Source organism: Fomitopsis serialis, assembly GCF_022376445.1.
Source record: "Fomitopsis serialis strain Sig1Antser10 chromosome Unknown B0H18scaffold_15, whole genome shotgun sequence".
Classification (NCBI taxonomy): domain Eukaryota; kingdom Fungi; phylum Basidiomycota; class Agaricomycetes; order Polyporales; family Fomitopsidaceae; genus Fomitopsis; species Fomitopsis serialis.
This window is the reverse complement of record NW_025954975.1, coordinates 311,913-336,980: the sequence shown is the minus strand read 5'-3', so window position 1 is coordinate 336,980 and position 25,068 is coordinate 311,913. Positions and strand designations below refer to the sequence as shown.

Genomic DNA, 25,068 nt, shown 5'->3' with positions numbered 1-25,068 from the left:
TCGACGAGAGGTTTAGGAAGCATCCCCCGAAACGCGTACTGAAGTCAAGGATGGTTCCGGTCGAGCGATGGTTCAAGCTCGCAGAATGCATGCCGATTGAGGACCAGCCCGAGTGGTACCGCGCCGAGGATTGCACTTACACGCCGTGGGAAGGAGAGCGGTGGTCTGGCACGTACGAGGGCGAGGATGACGACCTCGTCGACTACGTCTCTGTGGACGAAGACGAAGACGAGCACGACTACGAATCTGAAGAAAATGGTGAGGCCCAGGACGAGGACGAACAGGATATCGACCCTTGCGCCGGCGAAAGTGTCGTGTTGCCGGAGAGGGACTCGGAGCATGTTGTCGACGAACGTTGCGCACATATATTTAGTCGGGTCATCACGAGAGCTAACTTATGACGAGGCTAATATCTCCGGCCGCCCTGTCTCCGAACAAGGTGGCGGCATTGCCAATACACTGGCATCTCAGTTTGGTATGTTCGCCCTGTTTCTATTCGACTACCGGAATTGATTGTGGGTACAATCACAGAGGCACAGTGCATTATCTCTGACCTGCAATTGGCGTGAAGCCCCAACCAAATGGCTCCTGTCCCCGTCGCGCCCGTGAGTTAAAATGTTTCTACACTGTTGCTACTTACTGACCGTCCCTGTCCAGCCGCTCTAGCCATGCATCGCTATCAAGAAGTTGCAATTGTACATTGCCTGCACAAGTACTTAATCTGTACATTACTATCCAAAGTATCAATCTCAACATTGCGCACATACATACATGATTGTGTGCGAGCTTCGCGTCCGGGGCGTGTGTGGCTTGTGAAATTCTCAAGAGCGCCAACGCACGTCTAGGTTGTATTAGCATCGTCCCTTGTGCATGAGCGACTTGATACCTCAGTACAGCTGAAGCGCGTGCTTCCTTCATGCTCACGGGTATATGCAAGTCTGTAAAATCTGTTCGTGCCAATGTCGACGATCTTGAACTGCAGAGTCCTACTGGAGCAATTCATGTTGAGCGACATGGCACACAGAGCCATGTGCGAAAGGACAATATACATGTGGACCTGGATGTCTTGACCCTCTGCGCTGGCGAGAAGCGCAACCGTTAGATGTGGTATACCAGTACAGATGCCGAAGTCATCCTGAAGGGTGGACTGTATAGTCCCCTTTTACGTGCACTGTCGAGGGGTAAATTTTAGTCGAAGAGCGAAAATCAGCGACTGGCACAATATGTTCGATAGATAGAACATACCTATTGGGCTCAAACACGGAGCGCGCCCGCACACGATGCACAGGCATCACGTTCGTTCACCCCCTTGGGTGTCTGGCAGTATAGAAATACGAACTGCGATAATTCCGCTGCTGCAACTTCCGAACGAAATCTTCCGTTGTTTTCTTATGACCGATGGGTTCATCAACAACCGACCAGGCAAAGTCGATGAGGTTCCACTCGTGCACACAATCGTGTCTGTCGCACTTCCGTGTGTCTGTCACAGCACGTACGATGTTGGCTGGACGGAGATCACGATGGATAATAAAGCCAGCGGACAAGTCGTCGAGAATCTGCACGACGTCTTGTCTACGGGAAGCCGATCAGATCCGAGAAAATGAGCAGAAGCAATACACATACCGGACAGATTGATCCCATTCATCCTCATTCACGCTGTATTTTGCCCCTCCGCGAGCCATCACGAGGGCGGACACACACGGTGAGTCGGGGTCGGGGCGCCAATCGACCCACGGCGAAAGTTCCCTGCCACCTGGAGGATAGCCTGTGCACTCGTCCCTTTCCCAAGTGACGTCGTCACAGAGGCTATCGTCGCGGGTAGGATCATCATTTTCTTTGCCCCGGGGGCGCGCGTCGACGCCGGAGTCTTCATTGGACCAGAGGGGAAAAGGTAGCTGTTCAGGAGCCAATGTGGTGGTGAAGAACCCATAGTAATTGGGCGTAATGACGCCTTGGAGTGCGCGCTCGGCGAGCTGCTCATAAACCCAGGCCTCCCGAGCGAGCGAGCGACAGCGGTTCGGTCGGGCTACCTTGACACAGAGCTCCGAACTGAGAGGACTTTCAGTGCAAGGAACACCGTCGTCCCGAAGGACGGCAGTGACAACTTTCACCGCGTACACATCAGCAGACCTGCCACTACCGATGCGTTCCCCGAGCTCAAGAGTGAGGTGACCACGGTTCTTCGGCACCTGCGCAGCGACCCAGTCTGGTCTGTTTCGCTGTTTGCTGACCCCGTGGTCAAGCTGGCGTGCTGGAAAGGTCTCGTGTCTGGACAATGTTGTGGATCCCAACCCGCGCGGGCCGGTGAGTGTTAAGACTGAGAACATGCTCAATGACCTATTCTGCGGATCGACTACGTCAACTGCGCACAGGCAACATTGTACTGTATCTAACCTACCAGATCAGTAATTGAGCTGACGTCTTGCATCCGAGCGAAGGGCGACAGCAAGTAAAATCAGGCCGGCACACGGATGCGCTCGCCAAAGTGTAGTTGAAGTGAGTGGAAGAGTACTGTGTGGCGGCGCCGCGGCGGTCAAGACTCAACATGAACACGACACACGTGCTCACACTCACGATCGCCGATCGCCGATCGCCGATTGCCATATTGCCCCTTAATAGATAGTCTGTACATTCTCCTCGATTCACGTGAGTATTTACGTCTATTAACTACCTATTACTGTATATTGCGATCGGTTGCTGTCATTGTACAGAAAACGTCCTTGTTCTCGCAGAGTCGCACAATCCACGCTCATGCGAATATAATGCCATTTATTTCCGATTTATGTGTGACATATCACCCGCCCGCCGTTTCCTACAGCCTCGATCGGCTATGTTAGTTAACGCAAGGATCATGGTACGCACACGCGCACACGCAGCATAAGGTGGCTACCCCCGCCTCGCCGCCACCCTTCCCTTCACGAACTCCTTCCCCGCCTTCTTGATCAACGCCCGGCGCGCAAACCCGCGCACATCCACATACACGAGCACGACGTTCCGCGCCGTGCCCGCGGCCAGCCCCGTCGAGCGCGCCGCATCCGGCCCGTACTTGTGCCCGACGACCGCGCCGAGCTGCGCGGTGCCCGCGTCCAGGAGGCGCGTAGTAGACTCGTCGACGGACGCGAGCACGAGGTTCGCGGAGAGCGCGAGGCGGTCGCGCGTGCGGAGAGGTAGGCGGGGAGCATTGGAGTCTGCGCCTGTGAGGGCTGGTTTAGGGGAGGGTACAGGAGACTTTGATCCGTCGGGTCGAAGAGGGAGAGGCGGAGCGGGTGACTTCGATCCGTCGCGGCGAGGAGGGAGCGGAGGCTTCTCGGATGGAGGCTGAGGCGGAGCGTAAGCGTTATATGCTGGTGGCACCAACAAGCTCCCTGGGCTGGCCACCGGCGTAGGTGATGAGGGCGTGTGTTGTTGCACTGCCGAAGACCCACTTGGCTGCCGCCCACTGACTGCGCGCCGGATCATGCCCTCCACGAGCTCGACTGTCTTGGAACTGACGCGGGCGGCATGCCCGGTGGCTGTATGCGCGTACCCCAGCGCGGTGTGCGTGGTAGGATGCGTGAGGACGGTCGCCATACGTGAGGGAGGCCCGCTCGCCCCAGACGCTTTGCCGTCCGTCTGACTCGGTGAATGGGGAGCAGCACGCTTGATGTAACTCTGCGAGGCAGAAGACATCCCTTTGACGAGCAGCGATGTTGAAGAGTCTATACCCCGACTGTGAACAGTATCAGTCGGCTTTCCCTGACTACCAACAGCATGTATGCGTACCTTATCAACGAGGCAGACTTCGTCATCCAGTCTTGCTGATCAGGCGGAATCGCGCGGACGAAGATCTCCTGCGCCTCAGATAGCTCCGATGCAGCAGCACCCTCTGCAGTTCCCTGACCCGTATATGCGTCGTACACATTCGGAGGGAGCTCGAGAACGACTGGCGCGGTATGCGCTGTGCCCTTAGCACCCTCCACTTCATCTACGCGTACCAGCGCAGGGTCTTCGTGGATAGGCAGCTGATGGGGAACCTCGCCGACCATCTCTCCCGTCGCCTCGTCCATGAGCACGAGCCGCCCGCGTAGGGTCTCCGGATTGCCACCGCCCTCGTGCAGGTTAACCCCCGCCGACTGCTGCACGCCGCCGCTCGCGCCTTCCCATCCAGCATACTGTCCGAGGATCTGGTCGAAAGTCTCGATCGCATCTATGCGCGCGGGGTCGGGCAGGCCTCTGAGCGAGAGCGACACGGGGACAGACTCCCCTTTGAGGTCGAGGGTCCGCGCGGCCTGCCCATCGAGGACGAAGGTGTAGACGTGCGTACCATCGGGTGTGATGTGCCGCGCGACGGGGCGGCTGGGATCGATCGGGAACTCGATGGCGTTGAGGCGCACAACGAGGTAGACGGAGCGCCCGGATGTGGCGGATGCAGACCCAGATGGCGGGGCGACGTTGATGTATTGAAGATAGACGGTCCCTGTGGTGGGTGTGGATTGTGTCCGGAGAGTAGCCTCTGGAAGGGAGAGCAAGACGTTCGCAGACAGGGAGGTTTCAGACATGCTGGAGTGTTAGGAAATGGATGTTGTTGGGCGTCGTCATCCCGGCGACCGTATAAGAGCGTCGTCATACTCGCGGATAAGGCCGTACATGGTCTCGGACAGTGCCACGCCAAGGATTGGTGGTCGGTGTGCGCAGCACAGCGCACATCGGCCTCAGTCGTCAGGGCGAGCTGTGTTCGTTTTCTCGGAACTTCGTCGTCGTCGTGAAGCTGTGTCCATTCCCATACCATACCATACATACCGCGATAGCATACACTCCGGTCATCGTACACTGCGTTCGACTGAGGCCGACTTAGCTTCCCTCGAACCTAAACACCTCCTCGAGGCCCTGCGGCGCGCATATATATCCACATTTGACCCAATGTACTTGAACGTGAGCACTCACCAACCACCAAGGCTTCTCGCCGCCGCTGCCCGTCGCACCGTCCACGAAGCTCTCCTGCATTTTGTCCGTCAGCGCCCACCACCTCCGCGTCTCCTCGTCCTCCCCAATCTTCTTCATGTCCCCATCGAAGTCATTCCCAGTATACTTGAACGTCGCGACAAGCAGATGTAGCGGTGGGAAGAAGTGGATCGAGTAGTCGGCGATGTGGGCGCGCGCAAGCGCGGCGAGCACCCCCGGCCAAGCGTTGGCGTGCAGTGCCTTGTACTCTGCCTCTGCCTCAGGCTTGAGCTAATGGCGCATAAGTACAGTCAGAAGTGGTGTAGAGCGCGAGCGTGTTCAATGGACCTTGATAATCTGACAGACGCGTTTGGTGTGTGGGAGGGACATGGTTCAGGTTGAAGCAGGTTGGAGGCGCGCCTGTGCGCGTCTCTCGCTCTTCGGGCTGCGCGATAATGCAGTATACCTCGTCAGTCAAACCAACTTGACTTGATTTACCTATTCCTCTGTGCATTCACTGCGTTCTTATGTTATTATCCTATTGTATCGACAATGAAGGAGGCCAACGAACCTGTGGACCTGGACGAAACTAGTAGGCTCGGTGCTATGCTATACCAGTGTCTGCTCAACGATTTACGTGTTTCACTCATTGAACAAGTCGTTGTGCATGTTCTCGACTCTGACTTTGAAGGGTACACATATTCCGGAGACCATCACACTTTCCAGGCACAAAACTTTCCCAGGACGTCAATTTGACTTCGACTGCGATAAACATCGAAATTCAAATAGACCAGACTGGATCGCCGTATATAGAGCCGCTGAAGAGTGGCGGACATCTTACTATCGAACTCGGGGAACGCATTGGCGGCGGTAGATCCGCTGTCGTGTACGCCGCGACAGTCGTCACTGCTACACCCCGGGAAGACGGTGCTCCTTGGACCAAAGACCCGTTCAAGCTGGAGCTCTGTGTCAAGGTGGCACGACCGAACCGCTGTCGCTCGCTCGCCCGGGAGGGATGGATGTACGAGCAGTTGACCGAGAACGCACTCCAAGGCGTGATCACTCCTCGCTGCTACGGATTCTTCACCGCCGAGCTCGCACGCGAACGGGCGCAGTTCCCTCTCTGGTCGAGTGACGATTTTGACCTCGACAGAACTCCCGGCGATCGTAAATCCGACGATCCTACCTGCGACGATCCCCTCCTTGACGATGACGAAGAGGATGATGCCGACGACGCCAACTCTACTCCCGGAGGTAGGGAGCTCTCACCATGGCTCGACTGGCGCCCCAGACCAGACGCGCCGCTCTTGTCGGTCCTCGTGATGGCTCGTGGTGGGTCGAAGTACAGTGTAGACGAGGATGAATGGGATGAAGAAGCACAGTATGTATTTTGCCGTGAGTCATTCGTCTGGTTCTGACCCCTTGATGTGCCTAGGCAGGATATATTGCAAGTCCTCGACGACTTGGCCTTAAGCTACATCGTCATTAACGACCTCCGCCCGCCAAACATTATACATGCTCCGCATGATACGCGGAAGTGCGGCCGACATAAATGCGTGCACAAGTGGAATCTCGTTGATTTTGCCTGGTCAATCGTCGATGACCCCAAGACTCGAAACAAGGCAGGGTTCCTTCGCGAACTACAGAGAAACAAATACCGTTGTCCGTACTTCTATACTGGTAGACGCTGAAGCTAAGACCAGATCCATCGCACTGTCATGGAAGTAAAGGGGGTGCGTGAGACCACTATTCGCGTCGTAGCCTACACATAACACTGCCGCAGGCTCATACCGCACTTCACTGTCATTGAAGTCTCAGATTGTAATGTCCTTGACCACTCCTTCGTGATCGGAATTGTGCTACCCCCCTCTGCTGCTCAGTTCAGGATGAATTGACGAGCGTACTGAATAATGGAAGAAACCGGTGATTGTTGAAATAGCAGTAATAATGGAAGGCGAACTGCTGACGTTCTCGATCTGCAGAGGAGTCATTGTGCACCTTATGGACATGATCCCTCGCAGTTGCATGCATAGCGGACGCCGTCACGGTTTCTAGAATTTCCCAGCACGTCAATTTGACTTCGATTACAACAAGCTTCAAAGCAGGCCGGATCACTACAGATGCGCCGAGGAACTGAGGACATCTCCCTGGAACCTGGGGCACGCATGACTGGCGACGGTAGATCTACCATTGTCTACGTAGGGAAGACAGTCACGGATCCCTGATTTCTGAAACCGTATACTAAGGTAGTGCGGTCGAAACACCGCCGCTCGCTCGGGAAGCGTGTACATACACCGCCTATACGAACAGCTCACCGAGGGCACGCTCCAATACATATCACAGTGAAATAGTTGTGAGTCCAGCAATCACGTGCGTAATGTTCACGTTGCCTGGGAATCTGAATCGTCGCCACATTGACCGTGAACTGACAGTGTCGACTGCCACCAACCTCAACCACGTCTGACGTTGTTGTGTCCTGGCTTTCCGCGGGTCAGGATGGTCACTCTGACCGCGGCCGATGATGTATGGATGAAACTGGTAGGCTCAGATATGCACTGTGGTTCGCCAGCAGTTGACGTGGCTGTTCACGGCCCTCCAGAATAAGTCGATGTGCATGTTTTCGACTATAACCCTCACGGGTGCCCACATACCGGACTCCGTCACCCTTTCCAGGCGGGAAACGTTCCCAGCTCGACAATATGATTTCCATCACAGCAAGCTTCGAAACAGACCGGGTTGGATCGCCGCAGAGCTGCCGAAGCACAGTGGTCACCTTGCTCTTGAGCTCGGAGAACGCATAGGCGGCGGCAGGTCTGCTGTTGTCTATTCAGCGAAGGTTGTCACCGCCGTGCCTGGTGTGGACTGCGGCTCTTCGAGTCGGACCACGGACCCTTCGAAGCAGGAGTTCTGCGTCAAGGTGGCGCGACCGAACCGCTGTCGCTCGCTCGCTCGGGAGGCATGGATGTACGAGCAGCTCACCGAAAATATAGTGCAAGGCGTCATCACTCCGCGTTGCTACGGGCTTTTCGCCGCCGTCCTACCTCCAGAGCAGCTTCCCTTCCCTCTTTGGACAAGTGACGACTACTACCGCGACGCATCGCCTGGACATTGGGAGTCTGACGATCCCACCCGCGACGATGCCTTATTTGACGACAAAGATAAGGGCGGAGACTGCATCGACTCTCCTCCCGGTGCTAGGGAGCTCTCATCTTGGGTAGACTGGCGTCCCAACCCTGACGTGCCGCTTCTATCGGTTCTCGTGATGGCGCGCGCAGGGCGAAAATACAGCCTGGCCGACGATGATTGGGTCAAGTCTAACCAGTACGCATCCTATTCTTGCGTATGTATATAGTCTCTGACCCATCTCATAGGCGGGATGTCGTGCAGATTCTCGACGACTTATCCCTCAACTACATAATGCATCGCGATTTCCGCCCGGACAACATCGTACTTGCGCCGGCGGACACGCGAAAGTGCAAAGTACACAAACGTGTCCATAAATGGAACATCATCGACTTTGCCTGGTCGGTTGTCGATGACCCCAGCAGTCCAGGGAAGTATGAACTGATTAGCGATATGCAACGAGCATCGTTCAGGAATCTGCACTTCACTTCTTGATGTGCAACGTTGGAGCCTGACGTTAGCTCGTTTGTGTACCCCACAGTACTAGCCATTGCATGTTGCAGCAGGCTTGGACTGTTAACGTTTCGCGACATGCATTGACCAGCGTTAAACCTTGGAATGCGTTTTGCGAGGTTGCGAAATCAACATTGTGTCTCTCACGTATGCCAGACGTGTGCGGCCAGTCCGGTTGGTGCGCAAGATCGGAAAGACAATCCCAAGACAAATCTGAGGAGATCTTATCTCGATTGACAACGATCGGCGACGATCGGCGATTATGAGTGCAACACGTGCCTCGTGTTCATGTTGACTGCGACGGCCCACCGTGACAACGCTGCGACAAAGTACCCTACCACTTTGCTCCCACTCATTTCCATTTCCCTTTGGCGAGCGCATTTGTGTGCCGCTTTCCTTATGCTTGTCCTTGCGCTCTGCTGATGGCCGTTTGAAATGCAAGATACCGACTCAACTACCGATCTGGTAGGTTAGATACGGTAGTGTCTTGCCCGTGCGCAATTGACGTAGTCGATCCGCAGAATAGGTCATTGAGCATGTTCTCAGTCTTAACACTCACCAGCCCGCGCGGTTTGGGATCCACAACACTGTCCAGACACGAGACCTTTCCAGCACGCCAGCTTGACCACGGGGTCAGCAAACAGCGAAACAGACCAGACTGGGTCGCTGCGCAGGTGCCGAAGAACCGTGGTCACCTCACCCTTGAGCTCGGGGAACGCATCGGTAGTGGCAGGTCTGCTGATGTGTACGTGGCGAAAGTTGTCACTGCCATCCTTCGGGACGACGGTGCTCCTGGCGCTGAAAGTCCTCTCAGTTCGGAGCTCTGTGTCAAGGTAGCCCGACCGAACCGCTGTCGCTCGCTCGCTCGGGAGGCCTGGGTTTATGAGCAGCTCGCCGAGCGCGCACTTCAAGGCGTCATTACGCCCAATTGCTATGGGTTCTTCACCACCACATTGGCTCCTGAACAGCTACCTTTTCCCCTCTGGTCCAATGAAGACTCCGGCGTCGACGCGCGCCCCCGGGACAAAGAAAATGATGATCCTACCCGCGACGATAGCCTCTGTGACGACGTCACTTGGGATAGGGACGAGTGCACAGGCTATCCTCCAGGTGGCAGGGAGCTTTCGCCGTGGGTCGATTGGCGCCCCGACCCCGACTCACCGTGTGTGTCCGCCCTCGTGATGGCTCGCGGAGGGGCAAAATACAGCGTGAATGAGGATGAATGGGATCAGTCTGTTCGGTATGTGTATTGCTTCTGCTCATTTTCTCGGATCTGATCGGCTTCCCGTAGACAAGAGGTCGTGCAGATTCTCGACGATTTGTCCGCCGGCTTTATTATCCATCGTGATCTCCGTCCAGCCAACATCGTACGTGCTGCGACAGACACACGGAAGTGCGACAGACACGATTGCGTGCACGAGTGGAACCTCATCGACTTTGCCTGGTCGGTTGTTGATGTGCCCATCGGTCATAAGAAAACAACGGAAGATTTCGTTCGGAAGTTGCAGCAGGAAAATTATCGCAGTTCGTATTTCTATACTGCCAGACACCCAAAGGGATGAGCAAACACGATGCATCATGTGTACACACGCTCCGCGCTTGAGCTCAACAAGTATGTTCTATCGAACATATCGTACCAGTCGCTCATTGTCACTCTTCGACTAGATCTACCCTTGGATACTGGATAATGCATGTAGAAGGGGACTCCACCATCTGTTCCTCGGAACAGATAGACGGCAATGGCTTACGTGGCTCACTTATAGAATAAATCGTTGTTCATGTTCTCGAATCTGGTATTAAAGGGTATTCCAGAGACCATCATACTTTCCAGGCACAAAATGTTTCCAGGACGTCAATTCGACTTCGACTGTGACAAGCATCGAAATAGACGAGACTGGGTCGCCGTAGGACCACTGAAGAGTGGCAAATGGCATCTTACTATCGATCTTGGGGAATCCATTGGCGGCACTAGATCTGCTGTCGTGTACGCAGTGAAGGCGATCATACTTGGTTGAGTCATTTACACCCTGAATCGCGGCCCAGTAATCAGATACTTATGGTGACTGGAGCCCTTTGTATCGTGATGATCCCTTATGTGAGTTGATCGACGAGCCAATGCTGGCTACATCAAGAACTTACTTGTTACCCAGCGATCACGTGCGCTATGTTCGTGTTGCCTCGCCACATTCCAGCTAATTCCATAACGCTAGGCCCCACCTTCTCGAACACGTACAGGACGGAGTTGAGCGGATCTCCGAGATAACCCCCTTATCCCTTACTACAGCGAGTTCCATAACGCAAGGCCCCAGGGTCAAAAATCGCGCACAGGCGGGCTGCGAATTCCCTGACTTACCTGCACGAAATTGAAGGAAAACGAAACCGAGGCAAAATATGAATGTATTCCCCACATGCGGACTAAAGCTAGCACCGTCATTGTACCGTACACTACTGTAGTCTCCCTATCATATGGAATACAATGCACCCTGAGCACCAGCTTTATTCGAGGCTACACGAATATTGGCTGAGTTTATGTATTAAAATAGTGACTAGGCTGCGACAAAGAGCTCACAGCGAAGACATGCACCGGCCAAAGTTGCGTGTGGGCTGCGCATGGACGAGACGTGGACGAGATAGTTACATACTGAACAGCTCACACACCCTTCTATTCATTCGCAATGCATAAATGCATGACGTGACGGGCACGCAGGCGACCGGCCGAGTGGCCAGGAAAAGCAACGAGCGAACAAGTGAGCGTGCATGCGCGACGGCGAGTGAGAAAACTGGTGAATGAGGGGACGGTTGAGCAAGCGATCGAACGGGCGGGTGTTCGGGAGGCCGGTGGATGAGTCAGTGAGCGGGCAAGTAGGCGGAAGGTTGATAGCGCTACGTCTGTGTGCTCTGAGGTGAGTGGATGTGTTGGCTCGTCGTGTTAGCTCGCGTGAGCAAGTACTGGCAACGAAGGCGAGCATTAGTCGGACAACTCCAGGGACGTACTATACGTACCTTCGACTTCCAAGCCTTCTCGCCCTCGCCACACCTGTCCTGCACATCGTCCGACACTGCTGTCATCTCCTTCTCCCACGCTCGAGGCACACAAAGCCTGGGGCGGTGTGCGTCGCCGTTGACATTGAGACGTTGAGAACAAGTTGAGAGGTGCAGGCCAGGTCGTCGAGCGGCCGCCACGCAGATCTCGCTTACACTTAACAGACGTATTACTAATGGATAAGGGGGCTATTTCGGAGGTCCGCTCAACCCCGCCCTGTACGCGTCCGAGAGGACGGGGCCTTGCGATATGGAACTCGCTGTAATCTTTCTGCTAAGTGCAAACAATATCCCACCCTCGCTGTCGTGGTGTCTCCGCTTGAGCAGTCCGCTGGCGCACTCTGCACTAATTCCTATTCACTCGTGAGCTGCTAAACTTATCATGAAGCCAGGAGTCACGCATCATCGATCATCGTTGGACGAGTGGGTCACAATTGCACCAGCGTTGTTGGACACTCAAGAGGATGTGCAAGCTGTACGACACCGGAGAGGTTGTTCGCAAGGCCGGGCGAAACTGTTGACGAGCCGAATGCAAGTGTGAGTGTTGTCAAGTCAATGTGAGTACCATCATTTCTGACTTGGATGGAGAGAGCTCCCCGAAGAATTGGGACGGCAGCCAGACATGAGTCTTGTCGAGCTTCGATTGGCCGTAGTCGAGACATTGTCACATTGAACGTGCACGCGTCATACCAAACCGTAACAAGGATGTTGCGCAGACGGGGTTTCACGCGCAAACAGGTACGTATCACTCTTTAACTGCAGCTTCGGGTCATTCGTGTTGTTGTAGGTGACGCGACCAGCTAATGGGCACAACGAGGACGATCGCGCGACATATGAGATGCTCATCGGTGAGCACTTCCGAGCCTTGGCAACTCGTCTTTGCCGCGAAGAGTCTTCAATCAGCTGAGCTGTTGCTTTGCGTAGGCTGCATTTGGCGCGAGAGCACGTCGGCGTGACCAATACCGATGTACGGCACGGACACTTTAAGTATCGAACATGCTGCTTGTGCCGTTTCCAGTCATGTTACACCCTTCCATGTCGAGCATCAAGACCCGCTCGAGACACGCGAGCATAGAGTCAACAGATGCTCGGAGTTGTCACATAGAGACTGTAGATACTGTTATTCAATATAAATCAAAGCATTTCCTTGGACTCAAGCACTGCTCGTACTCTTGATCATATATCATACTTGATGCAGATGTCGTGCTGTTCGCCGACTCACCCGCGCGAATAACGCACTTCATTTTGCCTTGGTTTCGAAATTTCCCTCTATTTCTGTAGGTAAGTGCAGGATTCGCGGCCAATTGAATGTCCGCCTATGCGCGTTTTGGGGGCCTGGGGCCTAGCGTTATGGAATTAGCTGTCAAATTGATATTATCCACTATCAATTGCCGCCACCAACCACAAGTCCGCCACTGTGTTCCGGCTTCCGCGGTGGATCAGGATGGTCACACTCGCCGACGCAGGTAAAGTATGGGTGAAACTAGTAAGCTGAAATGCTGCACTATACTAGTAGTATGCCAGCAGTTGACGCGGCTGGTCCCCAGAATAAGTCGATGTGCATGTTTTCGACTCTAACCCTCACGGGTGCCCACATGCCGGAATCCGTCACCCTTTCCAGGCGGGGAACGTTCCCAGCTCGACAATATGATTTCCAACACAGCAAGCTTCGAAACATACCGGGCTGGATCGCCGCAGAATTGCCGGACCACAGTGGACATCTTGCTCTTGAGCTCGGAGAACGCATAGGCGGCGGCAGATCTGCTGTGGTCTATTCAGCGAAGGTTGTCACCGCCGTGCCTGCTATAGACTGTGGCTCTTCGAGTCGGACCACGGACCCTTCGAAGCAGGAGTTCTGCGTCAAGGTGGCACGACCGAACCGCTGTCGCTCGCTCGCTCGGGAGGCATGGATGTACGAGCAGCTCACCGAAAATATAGTGCAAGGCGTCATCACTCCGCGTTGCTACGGGCTTTTTGCCGCCGAGCTAGCTCCAGAGCAGCTTCCCTTCCACTGCGCGTCAAGCGAAATTTTCTGACAGGATATGTGCGGGAAAGGCAAGATTTCCTGCGCTTTCCCGCCGTATTTCCTCGGAGGATATGGAGCGAAAAGGTGCAGGTAAAACAAGATTTCCGAATGATTTCCGGGCACTTTCCCCACTCAATCCGCCAGGTATTCTCGCTTGCATCCCTAATAGCTCGCCACTTGTCTCCTCGCTCAGCTTTGTTATATCGAGCAATAGACCATGTGAATGCAATAATGTCATGATATGTACACATTGAACAGGCCCAATTATCGATACGTTAGCGAGCAGCCGGGCAGCGGCAGTACTGGTACGACGGAGCGAACGAGTCTTGACCAATATTAGTGCTCGTACCAGGCGGCCTAACACTACTTAGATAGGGCCAAGCACGGGTTTACCCATGAGTATCCCATGCTCGACCCAGACTCGTACCTGTTCGAGTACAGGTGCTACGCAGTTCGGCACAGGTTGCGCGGGTCATGCGAGTCGTCATAAACAGGGTGGGAGAACGCAGACAAGCGGGCTGGCTAGCGGGAAGGCGGGTGTACGAGTGGGAAGGCGGGTGTACAAGCGGGAAAACGAGTGTAGGAACGAGAAGGTGAGCCGCGAGGGCAAACAGGCGAGAAGGTGGGCGAGCTGGCTAGAGGGGGAGCACAAGCAGGCAAGAACAGAGGGCGAGTGGGCAAGAACAGATGAGCAAGAGACAGCGAGCGGGCAAGAGACGGCGAGAGCGAGTGAGAGGGCGATAAGCCGAGTGGGAAAGCAAGCAGGCTGACGAGTTCGTTGGCAAGAGGTAGCAAGAGGGCCAGCGGGCAAGGCGGCCGAGGGCGAGAAGGACGACGCGAACAGGGAAACAGGTGTGCGAGTGTGTGAGCAAGCAAGCTAGGCCCAGCAAGAGGACGATATCACAGCCTCGTACCTGGCTCACTGCTAGACCCATAGTTGTCATGTCGGGTACGCACAAAGCTCGTTTCCGGGACTCCTCCCGCCTACTCTAGTATCGCTGACTTCACATTTGTTAGAACAGCGGCACCAAGTGTCGACAGACTCGGAGCCGCTGGAGCGAAACTTACGTATCGGGAATGAGCTGTTGGTCGGAGGATTGCTTTCCGCATCATGGTCAGCGATGGACAGCACTGCAAGAATGTACTCGCCGTGCTCGTTGGATCACCTTGTGGATGTCGCCTTGGATCTCTGAGAGGTAGTTTCGGCTGTCACAGTGTGCTCCTTGAGAACAACAGTGTATTAGTAGGGATACTAAGCAGGACAACGGAGTCAATACTTGTTCCGGACCTGGGAGTCGTACCTTATCTGCGAAGCTTGCTCGCGAATTTGCATCCCACTCCTACCGGCCTGCGCGAGGAGCAGCTGCATGACACAGAGTATCGCATGCATGCCGTAGAATGGTGACTTGAGCTTGCAAACGATGGCAATTGAAGCCGAAGTAGTACTTACGAGCAGACGGGACATTTGTTGCTGAGTTTGCCAGTTGTCGTGAGCCAGACTCTGGATGATCACCATTTGCTAGACGGTGCCGTGGCGGGCGTATGCCTACATCGAGCAAGACCCTCCCACCCAAGATCGCAGACGTGCTCGCATAGCGGCGAGAACTTCTCAGAGGCGAGCGTGCGACTGCCCAAATCAGACCAGCGCAGACGCCATCATCCGCCGTCGGCCGCTCAGTGATTACCTCGGGTCGAGCCAATCCGTCGCTGCGGGCATCGCAATGCGCGTCATTCAATCCAAGCCGTACTAGCCACCTGTCAGTAAGTCTTCTGCGCGTACGCGGCAATGCCACACCGTTAGCCTTTCGATCTCGAGTCATGCCTGCATTATTTGCCTGGCTTAGTACGCCTTGCACCGCATACCGTAAAGGGGCAGGATACCTCAATGTGGTATGGCTTGGGCTTGGACTTGGGCACGCGACTCGACAGTCGAACGTTGAGGCCTGAGGTTCTGGATGGAGGTGAAAGTTACGGATAAAGGTTGTCGACGAGGTGGATGTATGCGCGCGAAAGCCACGACGCCCGCGACGCGTCGTGGTAATACGTCACGAGCTCGCGTCATGGTAGCCCAATCGAGGAAAGAGGCTGGAGATCGGTCAGGCGTGATATAAATAGGTAAGGTACAGGATACGCCGTCTTCCCCCTCGTTATCCTACGTGGAAATTTCGTGCTGAAGTGCAGTGTTCCCTCTTTGGACAAGTGACGACTACTATCGCGACGCATCGCCTGGATATTGGGAGTCTGACGATCCCACCCGCGACGATTCCCTATTTGACGACAGAGATCATGGTGGAGACTGCATCGACTCTCCTCCTGGTGCTAGGGAGCTCTCGCCGTGGGTAGACTGGCGCCCCAATCCTGACGCGCCGCTTCTGTCGGTTCTGGTGATGGCGCGCGCAGGGCGGAAATACAGCTCGGCCGACGATAATTGGGTTGAATCTAACCAGTACGCATCCTATTCTTGCGTATGTGTATGATTCCTGATCCATCTCTCATAGGCGTGATGTTCTACAAATTCTCGACGACTTATCCCTCAACTACATGATGCACCGTGATGTGCGCCCGGCCAATATCGTACTTGCCCCGGTGGACACGCGAAAATGCAAAGTACACAAACGTGTCCATAAATGGAACATCATTGACTTTGCCTGGTCGATTGCCGATGACCCCGGCGATGAAGGGAAGGATGAGCTCATTCGCGAAATACAACAATCAGCGTTCAGTAATCTGATATTCACCTCTTGACTGCATGGACTGGAGTGTAACGCTAGTCCACCACTCAGGATGCGACTGGTGGCCAGACATTCCCAGTCCTCGAACATGTCATCAAGGTACGCTGCCCGTGCATCTGCTGCTGATTCCTTCGTGTAATCATCATGTGTACAGCAGAGTAGTGAAGCGAACCTGATCGACGAAGATCACCTCCCCCGGGCTGCAGGTGGCCCCAAGATTACAACAAATGCTCAGGCAGAGGACGCGCAAATTCAAGGGGCGACTCTAGATACCCAGTGGCGTGTTTACTTCGAGGACATCCACGCCAGCAACCCGCTGGATTTTACTGTCACGTTTGCAGATGTCTGACTGTACTTCGATACAGCTGTTTGGGTCGACGAGGCGGCTCGGCACGAGCATGGACGCCATCGTTTCTTTTATTGTTACGACGATGGCAAAAGGCATCCAGTGTAAGAACAGGGAGCTGCACCGACGCAGGACTCGGGGCAATGAGACATAGACATTTGCATCGTCGAGACACATGCCTGTACAGCTAGCTGCTAGTGTGTTTCCGGTCGAGTCTGAGCTCCTTGCTGCAATTGCCTCGTACCCATACGTGCAAATACGGTCGCACCCCACCACCGTACCGTTTACACCGAGTGCAACCGAGAACAGCTGCGACATGAATGGGAGCGCGCACTGACAACGGCTCCGCGCGTCTCTCGGGCCTTCGCTTTGTGCAGCCACAGTGCAGGACAAGTGCAAGACACTACATTTCGACTTTCGAACTAGGCCACACAGAAAGAACAGACCAACAATCGCATACAGAAGCATAGCAGCAGAGCTCATACGATGTCTGAGCCCAAGTTTCCTTGGTTCAGGATGTCCATCGCCTCCGTAGCGCGTACGCTCTCCGCTGCCTCAGCTGTTCCGTATCCGCTCACGTCTGCTTGTGGCCCTTACTCTGCTGTCAACCCCTCTGCGAAGTCATGAGCATTGGTTATGTCATCATGAAAGGTGCGTGCATATGCTATGCCATACGACTCGACCGGTGATGACGTCGAACGTGGGGTACAGCGACCACACCAACGCCAGAACAAACCTACGCCGTGAGTGTTCAAGTTCTCCCTCTAGTTGTGTTTGCGGTATGCTGCACCACAACCGTACCAACGAGTATGTATCTGCAGGCTATGGCACCCGACATACGACGGAGGGTCGACCAGAACCGGGCAGCGCGTCTAGCCATGGAAAGTGAGACGCGGAAACAGGTGGACGCACAGGTGCGATTCGTCCACGAGCTTAACGCGATACAATCACTCATTACTGTTGAGTAGCTCAGAGACCCAGACTCGCAGAAACCAGTGTGGGCAGACCGTCCGTCATAGCCCCCACGACGCTCCGCGCCGCTCTACCCTATCCCAATTTCACCTCTTCGACATGTCCCCTTCGTCCTATTGTATCCCTGTATCATACGCAAACTTGATAATCACGCCTCACATGTATTGAATCCTAGGACGCAGACGTCCCAAGGCGCGCACACCGCATGGCCAATCACCGGATATATAACAAAAAAATGTATATGTCAAACAACAAGACGAACAGATTCACAGAGGATGACGGTAATCTAGTAAACTACAGCGCAAGGACATCATTCCCATTCTCTTTCCATCGAGCAGCAACGACAGTGGAAACCACGACGACGCCTGTCCATTCTCGATCTCAACCGCGCTGGTGCATCATTATAGTGTCTCCAGCTCTCCTACTCTCGGTCTCTCCGTACCCCCTCGGCACGTCACGTCCGTAAACGAATTGCGCCCACTCATGCGGCGTCAGCAACAGCTGGAGTGACCGGGGGGCTTGGCGGCCTCGACTGTAAGAGCGGCTTGTGCGACACCGCCGATTCCGGCGAGGAAGATAGCACGTCCCAGTTCTCTCTGCTCGCTCCCGGTGCCATTGACGACGCCATCGAGTCCGTCCGGTCGAACTCAGTTGGGCGACTGAAACTGTTGTTGCCCGATGGTTCGGACACGGATGGAGGCGTGTGCGGCCGCGAGGAGTCACCGTCTGCGGCTGGAGGAGTTGAAGGCGACAGCGAAGCGTCGGGAGTGGTCGACGAGGCGGGGCTGTGTGCAATAGGAACGGAGGTGGGAGCGGAGACAGAAGCAGAGGCAGAGGCGGCGGCCGGTGCAAGTAGACTCTGCGTGGTAGGTGACTCGCTAACAGGAGTTATTGGTGTTGACGAGGCAAGCATGCTGGTCTGCGACGGGACCGACTCCAGGGTAGGCGCGGATGATGGTCCTGCGGCAGAGGTCGTGTCGAGCGGTGCCAGCGAAGAGGCAGAGCCAGCAGCCTGGCTCTGCGCACCCTCACCGCCTTGCTCGCGTTTCTTCTTCTCTTCTTCCTCCCGCTGCTTCCGCTGCTGCTCCTCGTGCTCGACTAGCGACAGCCGCATTGCTTCCATTATCATGAGCTTCACCCACAGCATTAGGAATAGAGATTGCGGGTAAGGTATCCGAGACGACGCACCTCCTCGAGATCCTGCCCCGCAATGCCCATCGTACCCAGCAACTGATTAAGATCCTGATTCTGTTGTCTTCTCCGCGAGCGCCGGCTGCGACCACCTCCTGGCTCTACTGCACCCTCAGCATTCTCCGCTTGTCCTCCCTCCTCCGGCGCGAGCGCATGCACGCGCCCACTGCTGATCCCGACAGGAACAAGCCGATCGCCCACCTGGCGCATGATGATGCGCCGGTTCGCACGCCGCGCGACCGCGGCACGTACAGCCGCGAGCTTCGCCTCCCAGTCCGGGCGAATTTGATCTGCAAGGGCTTGGTATGACAGCATAGATCGCAAACAGAGGAGACGCACCGATCGTGACGACCTCTGGGCTGTCTGCACCGAAGCTCTTGCGCGGCCGCTTCATCGCGGCGGTCGGACTTGCTTCGGGCTGCTTGGGCGACTCCGGCCATGAGGGTGGTGTCTGCAAACGCCTGTCAACACCGGGGGGCTATCAATCAGCGCAGCAAGAAGTCCTCACCGCTCCCTCGCTACCCAGCCCGGCGCGCCAGGATGGCGGTGTGTAGACAACGCCAAAGCTCTCTCGCACGCAGTACGGACAGGCCGCAGGCTCGGAGACGAGATGCGTTGGATTTGGCTCGGCGCGCTTGATCTGCACGAAGCACTCGGTGCATATGGCTTGATCACAACAGCGCGAATGGTTAATGTTCGGTGGGTAGTACTGCATAGTCAGTCGCGCGACAGGGTTGAGCGTCGTGCGGTGGGCTAACGGGAAGACAAAGAGCGCACCAAGAAGCAGATCGGACACTCGACCGCACCGCGGTATATTGCTGCCTCTGGATATCGAATCACCTCCTTCGAGTTCGTGCTTACATGTCCGCGTTTGTGCGACCGGCTGGAGGATATGCTGCCTGTGTCGCCGCGGGAGGACGATGCCTCCGCGGGTGAATCCGAGTCCTGAGGCGGCTCCTTCCTATGCGCCAGGATCTGCTCTTCATCCCACGACTCGTCGTAATCCTCGAGCGGTCGGTAGAACGGGGCGAGCCTGCGCTCGCATATGAGTTGTGCGACTACGGACTGGTTCCAGTCGCGCGAGCCGGTGTAGACCCCCTGCGGTGTGAGGTGGCCAAAGTCGACGGTCTCCTCATGGTGGCCGCGACCCGAGGAGGTGCTGTTGCCCATCGCTGAGGACGGTGAGGATGTAGCGGGAGCCGGTGGGCAAGGGTGTTGCGCTTCGTCACGGTTCGGCCTTCACCGGATACAGCCGCCTGACTCCACGGCCGTGCGCTGATGCTTCTGGGACGCCCGCCGTCGTTTAACACGTCCAGGTCGGGTCGGCGTTGTCGAGGGACTCGAGCTCGCGCAGCTGTGCGACCCTTCGCAGAGATGAGGCAGGATGGAGGAGCAGTCACGGGCGGTGCGTTGCGCGTGACGTCTGGATGGGTCTTGGTCTCCTCGGCCGCTCGTCGGACCGGCAAGTCTCCAGTCGTCTCGTATAGGCTTCCGCTGACAGTCGTTGCTTGTGCACCAGGCTTGGAAGAAGGACAGCAAAGTAAAGATGGTGATCGCAAGATGGTTGTTTCAATTCAAGCTTAAGACTATCGACCGCTGCATCTGGGTATGGCACATGATACAAAGCAGCGGCTACGCGCTCATGATGCATCTAACTTAGGTCGATGTGCTGAGCGGCGTGGAACAGGCAGCCATCTGCTCATAAATGTAAGACGGTACTTATCAGGTTCTGTCGACTCTGCAGCGGCGCAGCCCTCCTCGAGGAGGTGTCGGGCCAGTGTCTTTAGTACAATAATGATGCACGTGACATACCGTCCGCCCAGTGAATCACTTACTTAGCCGTGTCTATAGTTGGCGTTAGCACACCGTTGCCTTTGATTATGGGAGTTCAAACGTTTGCTTACATATGATTCAGCGAGCAGGGTATACACTACACTTACTGAAATTGTGATTGCTGGTGGATTACCTGCGCAGTATTCCATGTCGGCAAGCATACTCAGGTGGGGTAGTGTTGGCGTCGATTTTTCTCACTGCGCTAAGTATGAGCCTCGCGGATGGGACTGTAGGAGACAGAGTTGAATATGGTGAGTGCCACTTGACCGCCGCAAACTCCACTCAGTAACTCTCAAGTACGTGGAATAGCCATCGCTCAGCACGGGTCAGACAAAGACGGCCGAGTCGCCGCAGCGGCGGGAACCACATCTGAGGTATGTTGTGCGCTCTCGTATTCAACGGTCTCAGACATACGTATATTGAAGCATTGGAATATGATAGCTCGCGGATGCTACAGTCGCCACTGCCGCCACAAGAGCGTTCGTAGACGAGCTACTTGATAGCTACTCAGACATCGAGCTCCTCGAACACATCACCCGCTCTCCACGTCTAGCCTCAGTACTACCCTATTTACAACAGCCGATCCGGCTATTATTCCCCACCCTCCTCGCCAAGCGAAGCGGGCATGACTTCGATGAAGAGCCCCTGCCAGACGAGGTTGGTGCCCTCCAACATGCGCGTGCCGCCGGTGTGAGGGTCCCAGCTTTTCGTCGTCTAGTTCCTGCTGGAGATGATGGGATCTACTACATCGTCATGGAACGGATCAGTGGTCCCACTCTCGCACAAGCGTGGTGGAACCTCGGCTTGTGGGGGACTGTACGTGCAGCATGGCAACTACGAAAAAATCTTCGACTGCCACTTCATGCTGTCACGTCGCAAACGACTGGTGGCGCCCACAGCGGTCGGACCCGCTGCATATGGTTATACGCTCTACGCGGCCCCGCGCGCCACGCCTCTCCTGCAGTATTCACCAGCTATCTCAACTGGTGGCTTGTGAATTGTCGCCCCACGGTATTGAAACCACGCTACGACCTCGTGCTCCAACCGGCTAAGCAGCATGTCCTCGTTCACCAAGACCTTGCCCCGCGCAACATGATATTGGATGCTCAGGGAGACCTTTGGCTCGTGGACTGTGGGCATGCCGGCTTCTATCCTTCGTTCATGGAGTACTTTGGGATGGAGGTTCGGTCGCCTGAGACACCCTGGCTCTCCGAGCGCACCTGGGCTGCATGGTGGGGTCACTTCCGATGGTCCATCCGTTGGATTGCAGCTGGCAGCTTTTATCGGTATCGCAAGGCTTGGAAAGCTTATGCTGTCATCAATCTCCGCACACATAGGTTTAGAGGAGAACATGTACCTTTCTCGGATCATCTATGACTGTCCAGTCGCATGCAGTCCATTTCTATTCTATGGGATTGCATTTGCGCACACTGACAGACGGGCCATCTGGAACAGCTTCATTTGAGAATGACAGCGAAAGATCAACTTCGATAATCAGCAATAATTGAAGTTCCTCGTTTCAAGTTGTTCAGCAAGCGAGCAACCTGTACGTGCATGCATGATGGAACTCGCATGTTCGTTCCAGCATCCCGGAAGTCCACCTTGCCGAATTCTTTAGCTCTCGACAGAACTACTTTTTCGCTATATGCTCGGCATGGATGAAGCACGTGACACGCCGCCCAGAAAACAGAATACACGACCGTGTTCGAAGTTCGCGATGGCACAGTATTTAATATTGTTATAAGGTCTATTTACTCTCTCGTCCAGGGCCTGGTACTATACTTGCTGAAGTTGTGATTGCTGGTGGAATAACTGCGCAGTGTTCCGTGTCAGCATGCAATGATCAGGGGGGTAGTGCTGGCGTCGCTTTTTTATGTTTATTTTGCTCTGCTTTTGGATGAGCGTGCTTCCCCTTTTGACAGAATGAGAGCGATGCCTGCACACTGTTTGGAGTCCGCACCGTGACATTATCACAATGATCGATTATGTGTGCACCGCGAATTGTGATATACGGGCATTGAATACAGCTTGAGCATACATAGGCGAGTACAGAGTGTCACGGCGTTTACTCAAGCTCTTTCAAGGCTTGTCACCGGCAGCCACCTCTGGTACGCCATCCGACCATGTTACGCCCGCCGCCTGCGCGACCGTCACCGCGATCTCCCTCACCGCTCTCGCCTCCTCGAACGTCGCCCCGCCATGCTGCGCGTTCGCGAGGTGCCACGTGATCTGCCGCGGCGCGTCGACCGCGATGAGCGCCGCGACGATGGCGTAGGATATCTCCACCTGCGTGAGCACGTTCGTCCCACCATAGGTGATACCGTACCCGACCGTGTTGCAGAACCAGCCCAGGTCCGGGTACGCACGGTCGAGCAGGCCCTGCACGGTGTCCGCGGTCTCGCGATACATAGAGCGGAAGAGCCGCTCGCCGCTCTGTTCGTAGTCTGCGATAGTCTTGGTGCGATCTCTGCGCAAGACGGTTAGTGAGAGACAAGAAATATTCAATCATGCTCACCGGAGAACTTCCTTGGTCTGCAGTTCCTCTGGTGTAGCACCGTGCAGAGCGATTAGGCTCTCTATGATCTGCCGAGCCACGATGTTAGGTCCATAACGCGGTGCGCATCGCTGCTGCTCACCCTCGGCACCCCACTCAGCAAACCTGAATGCAGGAGTGCCTCACGGATCTTGTTTGCCAGCTTGAGCCGCTGGGCGCGCCACTCCTCGGAGTCCGCGCGCACGCCAGTCACAAGCTGGGCGGCCTCCAGCTCATGGAGCACGAACTGAAAGACGATTGGGACGGCGGCAGGCTTCCGGCTCGCGCTGAAGGATACGGCGGCGACGATGTACCAGGGCTGCTCTAGGACGCCATCGGGCGTCGTGAGACCCTGGGAGGGATAAATTGACTTGAGGGCATTGAGGAAAGGGGTCGTTGCGATATCGGCCATCGATGTACCAGCGCGAGTGGCTTCACAGTACGAGCGACGATACACCGAGGTGAGCGACTGTGTCTATATATATGAGGCCCCAGTAGGGAGCGAAACGCATAACTTATCTTTGAGATGGCAATCCGAGACAACGCGGAATGCCGAAGGGCAGATCGTGATACATCGATGACTCATACATACCTGAGCCTCAGCCTGGATGCGCGCTTGGCAGGCAAAGCGCGAGATTGCGTCACAAACCGCGCACAGTGGCTATGTTCAGGATTCTCGAGCCAGGCTACTAGGCAGAAAATGCACATGAGACGGTGTGCACATGCCTTTGGAAGCTCTCCGGGGCTGGTCTGTAGAGGTTGAAACTGGGTGAGGCGACGAGTATTACCTCAACGACAGCCAAAGACTCGGGGTCGGTGGCGACGAAGATGCGATCACTCCGCAGGCGTAGCACTAGTAGCTATTAATCTGCATAGAAGAGAAGATTTGGAAGCACAAGGGAAGCCTGGAACGGAGAGCCGAGTACTTACTCTACCTATTGGGTGCCCCGAAGCAGGGAGATGGCTGTGGCTGTGGGATCGCCACTGGTTCGCCTTGTGGAACCATGTAAACCTCGTTCACTCGGATTGAGACTCGGTGATTTCGAGCACCGGTGAGCTAGGAGCTAGGGTTGTCTCCGTCTCTCTTCATGCGCTCGTTGCTTTCATCGACTCGGCTCAAATCTGCGCGAGACACCAACTGTTATGTGAGAGCAGCGGGCGTAACTTGATCGAAGCCCCAAGGCCGTCTTGCGTGACGTGCAGTGAGTTGTCTCTCTAGAATTATAGTACACTCTAAGCATGCTCTGAAGCATATAGCTTGAAGGAACGTACGTGCTCGACCCTCCGGTACCCTCTTCGATCAGGACACCTACGTATAACCCCGCCACCCGCGCGAAGATAGTGGCATCATAGGATACCCGATGCGTCTCTGCATGAGATGTTCTGTCCTGAAAGAGCTGCTCTTATACTTCGGACAAGGTGCCCACAGAGAGAACCCGAGGCTATGACCTACTTGAGAACATCAGCTGTGATGCGGAAGTGCATGGCACTGCTTACCATTCCCCCAGAACAAGCCTGCAGCCTCATGGTGATCTCGAGGCTTATGGAATCTTCTGTCGCGCCTGTGGTGCCGCTGGCTGAACCCAGTGACGTCGCGTCACGCAAGGCGTTGCTGGAATACTTGTACCTATTCAAAACCGATACGGTGCATTGTTCTCTGCAAGCGGAGTTCTGCGCGGTCAGTATGACAATATTCAGCTCTGGCGACATCAATCCAGCGTCACCGCTGTGTGACACCGAAAATCAGACTTCCTGAGTCAAACCGACCGTTATCGTGCACAACCGAACTTCCGTTCTAAGACACCGCCCGGCCAATCCAATCCAATGAGCATCGAGC

At 55.3% G+C, this 25,068-nt stretch overlaps 12 protein-coding genes across 12 annotated transcripts; 7 read left to right on the top strand and 5 right to left on the bottom strand.

Annotated features, from left to right (window-relative positions):
• Nucleotides 1-1,301: 1,301 nt before the first annotated feature.
• Nucleotides 1,302-2,327, bottom strand: B0H18DRAFT_872481 (uncharacterized protein; the record flags this gene model as incomplete). The annotated part of the gene is made up of 2 exons (XM_048040231.1): nucleotides 1,302-1,572; nucleotides 1,624-2,327. The coding sequence occupies 2 exons, from the start codon at nucleotides 2,325-2,327 to the stop codon at nucleotides 1,302-1,304; spliced, it is 975 nt and encodes a 324-aa protein (XP_047896379.1).
• A 559-nt stretch (nucleotides 2,328-2,886) lies between these two features.
• B0H18DRAFT_1083676 (uncharacterized protein) lies at nucleotides 2,887-4,538 on the bottom strand (the record flags this gene model as incomplete). Its single annotated transcript, XM_048031691.1, has 2 exons — nucleotides 2,887-3,709; nucleotides 3,763-4,538. 2 exons carry the CDS (start codon nucleotides 4,536-4,538, stop codon nucleotides 2,887-2,889), a joined length of 1,599 nt encoding a protein of 532 aa, XP_047896378.1.
• A 292-nt stretch (nucleotides 4,539-4,830) lies between these two features.
• B0H18DRAFT_1116643 (rhamnose mutarotase) lies at nucleotides 4,831-5,310 on the bottom strand (the record flags this gene model as incomplete). Its single annotated transcript, XM_048033466.1, has 3 exons — nucleotides 4,831-4,866; nucleotides 4,924-5,211; nucleotides 5,269-5,310. 3 exons carry the CDS (start codon nucleotides 5,308-5,310, stop codon nucleotides 4,831-4,833), a joined length of 366 nt encoding a protein of 121 aa, XP_047896377.1.
• A 440-nt stretch (nucleotides 5,311-5,750) lies between these two features.
• On the top strand, nucleotides 5,751-6,704 carry B0H18DRAFT_119547 (uncharacterized protein; the record flags this gene model as incomplete). Its single annotated transcript, XM_048036072.1, has 2 exons — nucleotides 5,751-6,301; nucleotides 6,356-6,704. Coding segments are annotated over 2 exons (807 nt in total), but the record flags the coding sequence as incomplete, so codon positions are not given.
• A 654-nt stretch (nucleotides 6,705-7,358) lies between these two features.
• Nucleotides 7,359-8,706, top strand: B0H18DRAFT_119539 (uncharacterized protein). The gene is made up of 2 exons (XM_048036070.1): nucleotides 7,359-8,241; nucleotides 8,292-8,706. The coding sequence occupies exons 1-2, from the start codon at nucleotides 7,529-7,531 to the stop codon at nucleotides 8,536-8,538; spliced, it is 960 nt and encodes a 319-aa protein (XP_047896375.1). The 5' UTR covers nucleotides 7,359-7,528; the 3' UTR covers nucleotides 8,539-8,706.
• Nucleotides 8,707-8,891: 185 nt separating this feature from the next.
• Nucleotides 8,892-10,093, top strand: B0H18DRAFT_119532 (uncharacterized protein). The gene is made up of 3 exons (XM_048036068.1): nucleotides 8,892-9,021; nucleotides 9,078-9,796; nucleotides 9,853-10,093. Exons 1-3 carry the CDS (start codon nucleotides 8,992-8,994, stop codon nucleotides 9,902-9,904), a joined length of 801 nt encoding a protein of 266 aa, XP_047896374.1. The 5' UTR covers nucleotides 8,892-8,991; the 3' UTR covers nucleotides 9,905-10,093.
• A 2,895-nt stretch (nucleotides 10,094-12,988) lies between these two features.
• B0H18DRAFT_991944 (uncharacterized protein) lies at nucleotides 12,989-13,317 on the top strand (the record flags this gene model as incomplete). The annotated part of the gene is made up of 1 exon (XM_048045093.1): nucleotides 12,989-13,317. A coding segment is annotated over exon 1 (189 nt), but the record flags the coding sequence as incomplete, so codon positions are not given.
• A 2,406-nt stretch (nucleotides 13,318-15,723) lies between these two features.
• On the top strand, nucleotides 15,724-16,524 carry B0H18DRAFT_119505 (uncharacterized protein). Its single transcript, XM_048036066.1, has 4 exons — nucleotides 15,724-15,739; nucleotides 15,906-16,070; nucleotides 16,123-16,455; nucleotides 16,514-16,524. The coding sequence occupies exons 2-3, from the start codon at nucleotides 16,012-16,014 to the stop codon at nucleotides 16,367-16,369; spliced, it is 306 nt and encodes a 101-aa protein (XP_047896372.1). The 5' UTR covers nucleotides 15,724-15,739; nucleotides 15,906-16,011; the 3' UTR covers nucleotides 16,370-16,455; nucleotides 16,514-16,524.
• A 517-nt stretch (nucleotides 16,525-17,041) lies between these two features.
• Nucleotides 17,042-17,879, top strand: B0H18DRAFT_991938 (uncharacterized protein). The gene is made up of 5 exons (XM_048045092.1): nucleotides 17,042-17,240; nucleotides 17,324-17,353; nucleotides 17,414-17,445; nucleotides 17,524-17,616; nucleotides 17,671-17,879. The coding sequence occupies exons 1-5, from the start codon at nucleotides 17,189-17,191 to the stop codon at nucleotides 17,719-17,721; spliced, it is 258 nt and encodes an 85-aa protein (XP_047896371.1). The 5' UTR covers nucleotides 17,042-17,188; the 3' UTR covers nucleotides 17,722-17,879.
• A 471-nt stretch (nucleotides 17,880-18,350) lies between these two features.
• B0H18DRAFT_829925 (uncharacterized protein) lies at nucleotides 18,351-20,035 on the bottom strand (the record flags this gene model as incomplete). The annotated part of the gene is made up of 5 exons (XM_048039384.1): nucleotides 18,351-18,806; nucleotides 18,863-19,155; nucleotides 19,205-19,295; nucleotides 19,374-19,574; nucleotides 19,643-20,035. Coding segments are annotated over 5 exons (1,434 nt in total), but the record flags the coding sequence as incomplete, so codon positions are not given.
• Nucleotides 20,036-20,906: 871 nt separating this feature from the next.
• On the top strand, nucleotides 20,907-22,150 carry B0H18DRAFT_1209127 (uncharacterized protein; the record flags this gene model as incomplete). The annotated part of the gene is made up of 3 exons (XM_048036306.1): nucleotides 20,907-20,949; nucleotides 21,008-21,072; nucleotides 21,140-22,150. 3 exons carry the CDS (start codon nucleotides 20,907-20,909, stop codon nucleotides 22,073-22,075), a joined length of 1,044 nt encoding a protein of 347 aa, XP_047896369.1. The 3' UTR covers nucleotides 22,076-22,150.
• A 502-nt stretch (nucleotides 22,151-22,652) lies between these two features.
• B0H18DRAFT_991925 (uncharacterized protein) lies at nucleotides 22,653-23,787 on the bottom strand. The gene is made up of 3 exons (XM_048045091.1): nucleotides 23,335-23,787; nucleotides 23,214-23,281; nucleotides 22,653-23,165 (listed from the first exon to the last, which is right to left on the bottom strand). The coding sequence occupies exons 1-3, from the start codon at nucleotides 23,641-23,643 to the stop codon at nucleotides 22,778-22,780; spliced, it is 765 nt and encodes a 254-aa protein (XP_047896368.1). The 5' UTR covers nucleotides 23,644-23,787; the 3' UTR covers nucleotides 22,653-22,777.
• Nucleotides 23,788-25,068: the final 1,281 nt, after the last annotated feature.